At 38.0% G+C, this 13443-nt stretch overlaps 1 protein-coding gene across 3 annotated transcripts; it reads left to right on the forward strand.

Moving 5' to 3' along the window:
* The first annotated feature begins 25 nt into the window (after nucleotides 1–25).
* LOC112144802 (ras association domain-containing protein 1) lies at nucleotides 26–12202 on the forward strand. Of its 3 annotated transcripts, XM_024269587.2 has the most exons (7): nucleotides 26–398; nucleotides 2056–2411; nucleotides 3673–3797; nucleotides 9670–9774; nucleotides 9847–10132; nucleotides 10214–10329; nucleotides 11197–12202. In XM_024269587.2, exons 2-7 carry the CDS (start codon nucleotides 2096–2098, stop codon nucleotides 11341–11343), a joined length of 1095 nt encoding a protein of 364 aa, XP_024125355.1. In that variant the 5' UTR covers nucleotides 26–398; nucleotides 2056–2095; the 3' UTR covers nucleotides 11344–12202. The 3 variants fall into 3 exon arrangements, with proteins under 3 accessions (XP_024125355.1, XP_024125357.1, XP_024125356.1); XM_024269589.2 differs by lacking the exons at nucleotides 26–398; nucleotides 2056–2411; nucleotides 3673–3797 and adding exons at nucleotides 7768–7965; nucleotides 8056–8250; XM_024269588.2 differs by lacking the exons at nucleotides 26–398; nucleotides 2056–2411; nucleotides 3673–3797 and adding an exon at nucleotides 7769–8250.
* The last annotated feature ends 1241 nt before the right edge of the window (nucleotides 12203–13443 follow it).

Here is a 13443-nt window from a genome sequence, read left to right on the forward strand (position 1 = left end):
TCTCAAACATGTTTTAACCACGTGGAAGAAAGATCTGCAGCATCTCTGTAGCAAACGGGGGACTTTCAGCGCTCACAAACAAACACCCCCTACACGAAGACATTCCGGATGTCTGCGCGGCTCAGTCTCATCTTTCACTCTTTTCTCTGGACTCTCCGCTTCCTCCCCTCCGCAGTTTGACGGAGTCTCTGTCGGGCTGATGTCTCTGTCAGCTGCCGGGCCTCGTGTTTGCGCTGCGGAGGATGAGCGGTGATTTCCCGAAGCTCGGCGGCGGCTGCACGCCTCCGGAGCCCGCGGAGGAGCAGATGTTCTGACGGAAACTTTTTCTCCTCGGATGGAAGGAAGACGCTCGGAGACAAAGCGGCCGCCGCGCCGCGGGGCGGATTTTCACTCTCTGTGTAAGTTTAACCTCTCATTTCAGCCGACGTGGGAACTTGTTCTTGTTTCCCCTCCATTTACAAGCAAAACTGGTTCTTGACGTTTACGTGTTTCATGATTTGATTCGGTTTTGCAACAAATTTGTTCATTTATTGTAGATTAATCCATCCTGTTAATAGAGAGTGTATGTAATTGTAAAGTTTTTGTCTAACTAAAAAAAAAAATAATAATTATCAATACCAAGTTTATATTTTAGATTAGATGCAGAAGAACATTTCCATAAAGTTAAAAACACAACTTTTTTGTTTTGATTAAAACAAAAATTAATTCGTTTTCTTCAACTCATAGAATCTGTTAATTGAAAAAATAGTTTAAGCTAAATAATTTTTTATATTGATTAAATGTAAAAATAGTAGCTGTGACAGATTACTTCAATTGTTTTAAGTTACATCAGTGATATATATTTTTCAGTGTTTTTAATATGTGCCACTAAACTGTTATTCTTTTCATTTAGCAAATATAGTTTAATGTTTTACTGCCAAAATTCTAAATTATTGTAATTTCTAATCACAATTTCATAGTATCATCACAGCTTGACTAAATGCTGATTTTGTCTTTTAATCCTAAAACATTTTAAAGTTGATCAAAAGTTTTCATATAAAGTATAGTCACAGACATGTTTTCTCAAACTAAGATTATTTTGCCATTAAAACATGTTTATAATACGACCGTTTGTCTTGCCAGACAAAAATTACGTCAGATTTCTTTGAAACAAATTTACTTTCTCAATATTCTATTTTGACATTGTTCTAATTTGAACTTGCACTGAAAGTAGAAGTGGTCTAAAATAGGAAACCAAAACTAATTTAAAGAAGAAAATCACTATAAATAATCTGTCTATGCAGCAAGTCAGTTTTTATAGTAAAAATATCAAAATAATTACAGAGACAAAAAAGTAGCATAATAAGTGGAAATTACTCATTTTTGAACAAAATGTGGACAAAATAAGAAGAACATCTTAGTACAAGTTGTTCCATCTTGACAAATCCTCAAAAAATCTAAAACTAGCACCCATTCTTAGAACATAAATCTAAACTTTTGTTTCCTAAATAATGACAATGAATGTCAGTCTAGATAATTTGTCCACATTTATTAAATACCATGTTAAAATTAATTAAAAATTGCAATAAAAGTTGAGTTTTTTGAGTCTTAACCAAGTTTTTGCATTATAAAGAGTATGGAGCAAAAAGATTTTTACTCATTTTTATTATTTTTTCCATATTTCTAAACCCTAGTTCTTAATTAATGAGACAAAAAAATCCTGACTGTCCTGATTTAGAGATAAGCTTGGAAAGCTGTAGCAAAGCGGGGTTAATCCGACTTAAAACCTGGAAAAATGTCTCATAACAAGGTTTCTTTCCAAGTATCAAATATTGTGTTTTTTACAGATTATATATTGGTTAATTATAAAAAAATGTCAGCAATACCTGCAAATTTCGCGAGAACACAAACAAGCAAACTTAGAGAACTCTGTGTTTATGTACACATTCCTTTAAAAACCTTTAGAGTAAAGGATCATGTTTCACACACAATTACAGAAGTGTTAAATTCTCACTAACAAAATCTGAGTTCTTCTTTCTTCATTCATCTACATGGATGTGTCTCTTTATCTTTCAGTGACAATGGAGGAGCCCTGACTTTGACACTGAGCAGCACAATGTCTTGGGGGGAGTTCATTGAGCTCCGTGACCTGAGGTCGAGAGAGCAGATAGAGCTGACAGGCACGCGGTCGCCGTGCTCACCTCCCCGCCTGGAGAGGACAAACGCCTTAAGGATCAGTCCGGGAAAGGTCCCAGAGCTGCTGAGCCGAGTGGGCATCATCAGGGTCCTGAGCAGCGCCGCTGACCCCCAGATCCCCGAGGAGAAAGGAGAGGGACACGACTTCCAACCCTGCAGCCACGCTCAGCCCACATGGTGTGACCTGTGTGGAGAATTCATCTGGGGCCTTTACAAGCAGAGCCTGCAGTGTGTCAGTGAGTCGGCCTCGTGGGACATTTGTCTGTCTGACACGTTCTTGACATGTAGAATCAAAATAACCTTAAAGTCCCAATCCAATCATCTCTTTATCTATTTTAAAATCATTCCCAGGGGTCTTTAAGTTATGAATATGACACTTTTGGCCCAAAACATACATGGATCAGGTTGTCTGCAAGTCAATCTATCAGAATGCAGCGGAGCAGGGAGTTTATGCCGCTTTTTCAAGTGGCATTTTCTGCTCCTGATTCACAATAATTTGAATAAAAGATACTCACATATGCCATTTTAATCTTAATTTTCTCTGTGTATGTCCTCCGTCATCAGAAAAATGCTATTAAAACACCCAAAATGCAATCTTAATGAGTCTTTAAAGTTTATTTTTCATAAACAAAAAAAGCTGGTTTGAAATATTTAGAACAAGTGAACTGTAGTGAATAGAATAGAATAGAATAGAATAGATCTTTATCAATGTCCCAAGGAGAAATTCACACAATATTGAAATTGATTTCAGTATAACCAAAAAACAGAAAGAACAGACTGAATATTGTTTTATATAGACAGTTGATTTGTTAAAAGCTGAAGAACATAATTGTGTTGAAGTATTTACTGAAGTGGCCAGTGGATCAAAATAATTCTTTTTAAAGGGGCCATATCAGCCTTCCAGAGTGAACTATATCCATATATATGATCATATATTACCTTTGGAACACTAAAAAAGAAATGATTTATGAAATATTTGTTATTTTCATCAGTGTTTTCCCGTCGGGAAATAAAAAAACGACGGTAACTCTTTAGATGATGCAAAAACACTCAATATAATGTTGTTAAATATAGTTAATACATTTGTTATGTTTGTAAGCAGTTTATTAATATGGTCTTTGTGGGCTATAGTCTCAATTTATGTTAATGAATCTTATTAAGTGTGTTAATAAACCTTAATTAAGCTTATTATGCTAATAAATATCTTACTAACACTCTATAAACATCTTATTACTGTTTATTAATGTGTTAATAAAGCTTGTTCAGGAATCTTATTATAATGTGTTACCAAAACGACTCTGAGGATTACTCAGAAATGACTGAACGGATCAAAATACCCCAAAATACCGCTTTGGGGTTCTTTATAGTGAGGATTGAACAGTATAATACACTTAAAAGCTCAAAAAGTTGTTTTTTCATGGTATGGCCCCTTTTGTATTGTCTACATACAATATTTAATGATTAAGTCTGAATTCACCTATTTATTTTGTTTTACAGACTGCAAATTCACATGCCACTACCGCTGCCGCGCCCTGATTCAGCTGGACTGCAGCTCGGAGCACAGCAGCGCGGCGGATTACATTGGAGTGGTGGAGCACGCCATTGAGACAGACACAAATGTGGTATGTTCACGATGGCAGCAGCTGATTGGGTTTTCTGGAGAAGTTTCTACACTGCAGTGGTCAAGGACTGGAAGTTGTCACTAAAACATTTACTGTTATGACACACATTTGAAAAGAATCACATCAGAAAATGGTGATGGAAGTACAATTTACTGATTATGGAGATGTTTAAAAGTAGGTGGTATCTGTTTTACATAAGAAATATTTTGTCTTTACTTTTACTTAGTAACTGAAATATTTTGGGACGTATAAGTGGAGCAAAACAAGCATTCATCTGTCTTTTTTAAATAAAAATAATGCCAGCTTTTTATAAAAGATAAGCACAAGCTTCTCAAATTGAAGGGAGCCAGCAGACCTCAAGCTACCTCTACTTTTGTACCTTCACCAAATGTACTTTTTCTTTAAGCTTCAAGTTTCACTTCACAATAAGATACCACCATATATTTTTTTAAATTTTTTACCAGAATCGAGACTTATAAATATTATGTCTCCAACCATCAAAAAACAACAGTTGTTAAAATCAAAATACTTAAAATAAATTTAGTGACACTAAACAAAGCTACATATTTGATTTGGTTTCACAGCTTTAAAGTTTTCACGTCTCTGTCAGAACTAAGTGGTAAAGGTGACAACAAACAGCATCTGATCTGAAAGGGGAAGCGGGCCGGTTTACAGCTCAGTTTATTTGGAGGAACCTGAAACATGACAGGAAACACTCATCACGCAATGAATCCGAGGTTGCTACAACAAATTGTTAAAATGTTCCTATTAATTTCTCTGAAATGTTGCAATACAGTCAGAAATAAGCAATTTTAATTCATTTTTTAATAATCTAAAAATGTATAATTGTTAAATAAAACACAGATAACACATTAAATGTCAAAAATCATATGTCAATCATATGTATTTTATTGTTTTATGCTTCAGCCACTTTATTGCTGAATCTACAGTATAAATAGTCAGTCAAGCCAAACAGAAAACTTTTAAATCATTTGAGGAAGGACTTGTACTTGAAATGAAAAGGGGGATAATTGCTCAAATCTACTTTGAATTATTATAAAAAAGTCTTGATTTGCTGGGAGCAAACTATTTTCTTCACCTAATTATAATTTACTGAGTAATATTCTTTGTACTTTTCAGCTTTTTGCTCCTAGTGATTTTTTAATTATGATGCAGTTTTTTGCTAAAACCAAATAGCCTGTGTTGTTTTAAAGACCTATTTTCTGCAGAGCAGCAGGAGCTTATGAGAAATTATTTTTTTGGGTTATGGTTGGGACTGATGGAGCGGACGTTAGCCTCGCTAGTTTCCCAGCATTCCTTTGTTTACATTCCCCCGCTAGCCTGTAGCACCTCACAAATCTAAGCTAACGTTAGCATAGCAAAAAAGAAACGGTGAGCAATATTTATCCAGCCGTACAGTTTTGATCAGACGATGAAACTGAAGATGTTGAGGGATCTATTTGTCTACAAGTGGATGTTTCAGAATGGAGTAAGAGAAGGGAGTCTTTAGCCCAAACGCCCATGACGGTTCCCTGCGTCACAAACGTAAGCTTTTCTGCTTCTGATCCAACACAATATGAATAAAAAAATACTCAGAATGCCGTTTTGATCTTGAATACTTAAATATATGTGCTCCATCATGAGAAAAATGCTACAAGAACATGTTAAAAACAACAAAAACACTTTTTTTAATTGGAGTGGGTCTTTAAATTTAAAATTTCCTTTAAATACCCCCAGGTGAGGGGATTTTTTTTTATTTTTTTTTACTTCGAACAGGCTGCCATGCTTTACAAAGACAAACATTTGCTCCTTGTGAGAATAAATGCGATTGTTTATTTAAGAATTGTGTGAAAAAGTCAGAGCAACTTGAGGAAGTTCTTGCTGTGAGACTGTTCAAACCGTGCACTGTGCAGCACTAAAGGATCTAAAGCACAGAATTTATTTATACCTGCTCAAAGCGTGAGGTAATTACCTCTGTCTGGCATGACTAATGTGGGTTATTTGCTATTTTTGTGTTTGTTAGAACAGTAACTCAAACACAACCAAACAGATTTGTGAACTTGAGCAGAGACGTGCCTCGGCTTCATTTGTGGGTGATTTACTTTAAATTATAACTATTTCCTGGTTCTGCTGCTATTGTTTATTTTGGGGGGGGCGGCATGCTGTTCTTATCTTATTCTTTACTCAGTTTGGAGAAAATAGTAAAACATTTAGACAAAGGAGACAATACTAATACTTTAACAATTTATATGTTATAAACACTTATCAGCGTGCCCTCTTAGCCGACAACTCCTCAGTAACCGTCTTGCACCGTTCCTTTTGCCGTACCAAAGTAGCAGTGTACTTGACTTTGATGCAAACTTTCAAAATTGATCAGTGAAATATAAAGTTTGAATAAGTGAACTATCCCCACAAGAATTACTAAGTGCAGGACTTTCATTATTCTCGTTGATTTGCCCCGCCCTTGTCATTTCTGGCCAATGACTGACGAAATCTTTAGTCATGTGGTTTTGTTTACAGGCTTTAGTTCGAAACTGAAATCTCCATAGACACTGGTCTGAATACAGACCAACCCAATGTTCAGAGCTCAATCCACACCAATTAAAGCAGACTCAGTCCAGACCAACTGACTTTTTCAGTCTCATTTATAATTATGCAGTTTTTAGGCACATTTTTGTTTTGTAGGACATAGTTTCTGCAGCGCTGCAAGAGTTCATCAGAAATTTGCCTCTAACTTGTAAACGGGACTGTTGGAGCTGCGTAAGCCCACCTCTAGTTCCCATCATCCATCTGTTTACACTCTCCTGCTAGCTTACAGCTCCTTACAACCCCACCCTAACATTAGCGGTGCAATAAAAATGGCGAGCAGTATCAAAAATATCCAGTCACAGAGATTTGAGCCACATACCGTCTTAGACGAGGAAAACAAAGACTCACATGGATTTATATGTCTGTAAGTGTAAGTGGTAGAGTGTCCGCCCTGAGACTGCAAGGTCATGAGTTCAAATCCTGGCCGTGTCATACCAAAGACTCTAAAAATGGGACCCAGTACCTCCTGCTTGACACTCAGCATTAAGGAGTTGGATTGGGGGTTAAACCACCAAATGGTTTCCGAGCGCGGCTGTGTCTGCAGCTCACCGCTCCCCCAGGAGATGGGTCAGATGCGGAGAACATATTTCACACATCTAGGTGTGTGACAACTAACGGGACTTTATTTTTTTGTGGCACTTTTTTGTCTGCTCCTGTTTTACAATTTGAAATACTTAGAATGCAATTTTAATCTTAATTTTCTTTATATATGTCCTCCATCAGTAAAAAAAATGTCACAAGAATGTGTTAAAATGCCAAAAACAGGGTTTTCATGGGAGTGGGTCTTTGAAAAGTAAAGTTTGCAACACATTTTTTATGTTAAGAAAGCAATATTGGAGATATCCAGCTGTACAGTTTTGATCCAGATTCCAGCTTAGTCAAGGAAAATGAAGACAATAATGGATCTATTTGTCAGCAAGCGAATCTTTCCTAATTGTAGTGGAGAAGGAAGGACTTAGCATGGTAGTTGCTGCATCACAAACCAGAGCTTTTTCAAACCAGAGATTTTTATCTGCTTCTGATTCTACATAATTAGAAAAAGTAAATACTCCAAAATGCAGTTTTAATGTTAAATTATTTCTCCATTATGAGAGAAATGCTACAAGAACGTGTGTAAAACATTGTAGTGTGCCTTTAAAGAATGATGCAATTAAAAAATAACTTAATTTTGCTAAATGTAAATGAGAATTTGTATGCTTTACAATTTCGGATTTTATGGAGTCGACATCTTGAGACACATGGGAATCACGTGGAATGAGATGGTGTGGACATCACATGAAAAGATGAAGAAGAAGAGGATGAGAGTGTGGTACTTCCTGTCAGCGTCCAATCATGACCATCCGCGGACTTTTGTGTATTTCCAAACAAGCCCAACGGCTGTGGGCGGGGCCTGGTGGGGACCGGAAGCGGCAGACTGGGCGGGTTTGAGCCACACATCCTGTTTCGCAGATAGTGGAAACGTGGCCGGTAGTTTGAGAGAAGGAGAGGAAGAAGAAAAAAAGTGAGCTTGTGTTGTCTGATGCCGAGAAAGTCTCACAGATACATTTCAGGGTCAGAAAAACTATCTTTACCGCGAAAGGTAGCGTTGACTGTCGCTTTGGTTTATAGCATCATCCGTTTAGCTAAACCGGCGTCGCTGTAACATTTAGTTTTTCTACTTGGTATAAAGCGAGTTTGAACGATGGCGAGCGACTCGAGCAGCCCCAACAAGACCCCGTCCTTCGAAATGACCTGGGGCAGCTCCACCAGCAGCGGCTACTGCAGTGAGGAAGACTCGGACTCCGAGTTGGAGCAGTTTTTCACCGCGCGGACATCTTTCTTCCCCAAAAGTCGGAAAGCTAAAGTCAGCGAGAACGTCAAGCGGGTGAGAAACTCTGGAGTTGAGCAGATAATGTGAACTTTAACTAGTATTTATAACTTAATAAAATGTTAGTGTTGCATATTGTATAAAAGGGAAGTGGCTCTAACTTGAAGTGGTGGGGGAGGGAGTCACCCCACCCACCACACACACATACACGGTCCTTTTATTTAATAGTCTTATGTTTAATTTTGATTTATGTAAGACATTTTTGGGCATAAGATAACTAATGCACACTATTCCAATTAGTTTGTTTTTGCTCAAAGGCTCCTCAGCAGCCTGGTGCAGAATAAGCTCATGGGTGGACCTCCTGTTCCTCTTTTTCTTAAGTCATGGCTAAATAAGTTGGTGGGAACCTGCAGGGCTTTGCTTAATCTAAGCATCCACTCCTATCTGTGTTTCTTTCGTTTTTACGACCAAAGCTGACTGGTACATGGAATTTTTTTTCTTCAGTGACGCATTTGTGCTTCTCGGGTTTCCAGCCAGACACCCACCCTTATTCACATCTTTTTTTTTCTTCAAAACAAAATTTCTCAATCGCAGATGACTCAGAAGATGTTTTAAGTTTGTCCATTTTTTCCATGCTGCACCCAAACCTGCTGCGTTATCAGATTTCTTCACTGAGAAACGGATGTGTTTACTGTACAAACACCATGACATCATCTGCCTACATGTTTGTCTTTTTGCAGAAGTGTTTATAAGATATTTATAAGAAAACTCAAAATGCCAAGCAGTCAGTTTATGATTGATCTATATCTTCTCTATCTAAACTCTAAGTTTCCCCCAAAAAACTTTAACCATTAATAAAAAATAGTGTAAAATAATAATGTGCACTGCATAAGAATTGGATTGTTAGTGCAGATAATGGTCACCATGTTGCATTAAGCACGACTAAAGAAAGTCCCCCTGTAGGCTTGTGGTTAATGAGGCAGCTGACTTTACAGGATGTGTCTGTAAAACAAGGAACAGCTTTGTCTCTCCCACTTGGGAGAGTCTGGGGGGTGGGGGTGTCTATTTTTACATGAATACCAAGTTGAGGAATGTAATCCAGAGCGGTTAGCCTGGCTCGCTGCTAACAGCTGCGAGCCCTCCTTCTTTGCTTCGGTCCGACTCCCGGATTGGACGGAGCTGACATCATTGGTAGCCTCTGCAACACCGCCAGGAAGTTAAATCTGATGCAACTGCTTCTTTATGAAAGAGGAGTTCTAACTGAAAGTTTGGCAACCAGTTCTTTAGAACTTCTCGGCTCTGACTATATTTATTTTTACACTTTTTTTAAAACTATATTTGAAAAAAAATGTAAAAACTTTGGATTTGTGCAGTAAAAATATGCAAATGAACTTTAAAATTTCTGGAAACGATGCACACACTTTTTAATGGAAACTTTCAACATAATAATGTGAATTTTGTGTTTGTTTCCTCCAGGACGAGCAAACCGAATGGGGAAAGCAGGAGTTGACGAGTGCTGAAATCCAACAGAAAGTGAAGGAGTACAACGCTCAGATCAACAGCAATCTGTTCATGAATATGGTGAGTTGGGATTGTAATCAATTTTTTTTTAATTATTTAAATGTAATATTTGTTTGTTTACTCTTCAAACAGAACAAGGATGGGTCCTACACTGGCTTCATAAAGGTGCAGTTCAAACTGGCGAGACCCGTATCCGTTCCAGCTCCAAAGAAAGGAAGCCAAGAGGCTGGAGGGAGGAGGGCCAGTGGTGTGAAACGCCGTACCTCCTTCTACCTTCCAAAGGACGCCTCCAAATATCTGCACATAAGCTCACGCACCTCTGCCCGGGAGGTTATCGAGGCTTTGCTGAAAAAGTTTACAGTCGTGGACAATCCTGGCAAGTTTGCCCTGTTTGAGCGCAGCGAGCGTCATGATCAAGGTGCGGCTCATAAATCCAGTTTTCTGTTTACACCAAACATCAAGTGTTGTGAGGTTCTAAACTTGTTGGTGTGTCTTTCAGTTTATATCCGTAAGCTGTCTGATGAGGAGCGCCCGCTGCGTTTGCGTCTGTGTTCTGGGCCCAGTGAGAAAGTCCTCAGCTTTGTGCTTAAGGAGAACGAAACTGGTGAAGTCAATGTAAGTAAGACGAGAAAACCAGAAATGTCAAAGTCAATCGCACAATGGGCCAAAATCCAAAACACACCTTAGGTCACGAGCTGAACAGGTTAAACATTTATTAAATTGTAACTTTTTTAACATAATTATGAACTAGATATATAGTATTACCTGGATAATCCTATTGTGAATGTTGTAACCTGAATTTGGCCACTGAAGATGCTAGTGCTAATAGCTGAAGATGCTGAAATTTTTACCTAAAAACGCTGAAGCTGGTAGCTGAAAATGCTAAAGCCAATAGCCAGCTAAAATATTAGCTAAATGCCAAATTAGCCTAATAAACCTTAAAAAAAATTAGGTTACCCAGAACAGCTAACATGTAGCTGAAATAATAGCGAAACTTCAAAATAGCCCCAAAAACCAGAAAAAAAGACTAAATTAGCCAAAACAGCCAGGATGTAGCTTAAAATGAGCTACTTTTAAATTGCCTAAAGAATAAAAAAATACTTAAACAGCTAGCATGTGTCTGAAATATTAGCTAAACTCAAAAATAACCAAAAACATCTTAGTAAATGCCAAAATAGTCTAACCAGCTAACAGAATACCAATTTTTAAAACCCTAACTTCTTAACATAAATATGAATAGTAAAAAGGTAGTTATATTATTTTAGAATAAATCGACTTAAACTTTAAAATATTTGAACTTCAATATTTTGCTCTCCATAAAAATATATAAAAAATTATATAAGTTAGAAATGAGCACAAGATAACATTGGGCAAGTAATAATAAAATAAAATGATCTGGAGGGCCGGATTCGGCCCCCGGGTCTTGACATTAACAAATGTGCTTTACATGGACTAACAATTCTCCTATTCCTTTCCTTCCAGTGGCATGCCTTCTCCATGCCAGAGCTGAAGAACTTTCTGCTCATCCTGCAGCGTGAAGAGGAGGAGCACGTCAAGCAGATCATCCAGAGATATGCTCTAGCCCGCGCCAAGATGCGTGAAGCTCTCGCTGGCTCTACTCCGGGCTGATTCTAACTTAAGCGTGGCGGTCAACGTGCGCATCTTGGCTGGGCTAACCAGCCGTTGCTGCATGTCACGATCCCAGAAAAATGAATCGTAAGAAAACGCCTCTTCGACGAGCGAGAGAGTGATCGGGCCCGAGACAGTGAGAAAGCGCTAGCGCGAATGTGCGTGTGAAGTGGTGCGATAAATGAGGAGTGCCGTACACCTGGAGAGTCTGATGTGCCTGAGAGAATGAGTTGAGTGGACCGGAGGCTATGACATGACGGTCGTATCCAGCTCTGTCTTTACAAGCGGATGCATTGTGATTATCCTTTAGCTCAGCTGTTTACCACACTTAAAAGATTTGAGGGTTAAGTGGATTTTGATATCAAACATTCACACAAACATCTTATTTCCATACATCAATGCAGTAAGTATTGGTGTTGATTATAGGTAATTTTTCTAAGTTATACAATCAATTAAATCTAACATTCCTCCCCTTTGCAAACAGGTTTTTAACAGCCTTTTTGTTATAATTTTTTTTCCTAAAATCCCATAGATATTTATTGCTGAGAGGAATCAGGATTTTCACTTGACCAAAGCTCATACGTCTGCCGAGTCCACTTTACACCCCCGATGGGTGCAACTCTTTATTTTCACTTCGTGGGTATGACTGTATGGACATTTGTATGCAATTATGAATGTCAGAGTGGTGGAGAAAAAGAAGCTGTTGACTGGAAACCTAAATGAGTAATGCAATAATTGTTTCACTGGACTTTGCTTATCATTCCTGTTCTTGTTTTTCTTCATCTGCTTTAACCAAATGTTTCTGTTTTTACTATCCCTGAATTCAATGCACAAATAAAACTAAAGTAATACTCTTAAAGTGGTGTGTTGTTCTGAGTAAATGTTTTCATTTCGAAAGGGTTAAAACTGTAAAAACATAGTAACTACCTTATTTTCCGGACTATAAGTCGTGGTTTTTTTCATAGATTGAATGTCCCTGCGACTTATACTCCAGTGCGACTTATATACGAATTTTTAATGAGATGAGATATGGACCGTAAGTCTAGAGTGCCCTCTTATGGTGATCTATGCAATTACTTTATTTAGTTTAGTTATTCAGACGTGACACAGAGGACGAAGAATTTAAGGGATTTAGTGATATGGAGTGAGATTGCGTGCAATTAATTACAGTAAAGATACAAAGTTGATGAGTTCTTGAGGCTATAGTTAAATAAAACTGTTATGTTATATAAATGCTACACCTTTTCGTTTTTTTCATGATGCTAATATGTGAATATGTGTTGACACATATTCAGCCTGTTTTCTATTCACTTATGAATGTTATAACTTACCTTCCAGGATGATGTAATATCGTTTTTTTCAACCAGTTTGTAAAATAAATTACTTGAAAAAAATGCGACTTATACTCCAGTGCGACTTATGTATGGTTTTTTCTTCTTCATTATGCATTTTTTGGCCCCTGCGACTTATACTCCGGTGCGACTTATAGTCCGAAAAATACGGTAATATTAACATGACATCTCAAGCTATAATTGTACCTTTAGTCTCTTCGTGCATGGGGGTCACTACAGTCTACAGAATGCTTTGATAGCAAATATAAGATAAAAATAAGATACTAAGAGAAGAGAATAAGTTATATCTACTAATTACATTGATGCTTGATAGACAGATAAACATCTATAGAATTTAAAGATATAACTTATTCTGTATCCCTTAAGATTAATTTAAAACTAAATATACTAAATATAAACTAAATATATATGCTAACTGATATTTTTAAGGGCTGCACGGTGGCGCAAGTGGTTAGCGCTCTCGCCTCACAGCGAGTAGGCCCCGGTTCAAATCCCGGCTGGGACCTTTCTGTGTGGAGTTTGCATGTTCTCCCCGTGCATGCGTGGGTTTTCACCGGGGACTCCGGCTTCTTCCCACCGTCCAAAAACATGCTTCATAGGTTGATTGGTGACTCTAAATTGCCCCTAGGTGTGAATGTGAGAGTGAATGGGTGTGTGATTGAGGCCCTGCGACAGACTGGCGACCTGTCCAGGGTGTACCCCGCCTTCGCCCATCAGTAGCCGGGATAGGCTCCGGCACCCCCGCGAC

This window comes from Oryzias melastigma, linkage group LG5, assembly GCF_002922805.2.
Source record: "Oryzias melastigma strain HK-1 linkage group LG5, ASM292280v2, whole genome shotgun sequence".
In the NCBI taxonomy this organism is placed as follows: domain Eukaryota; kingdom Metazoa; phylum Chordata; class Actinopteri; order Beloniformes; family Adrianichthyidae; genus Oryzias; species Oryzias melastigma.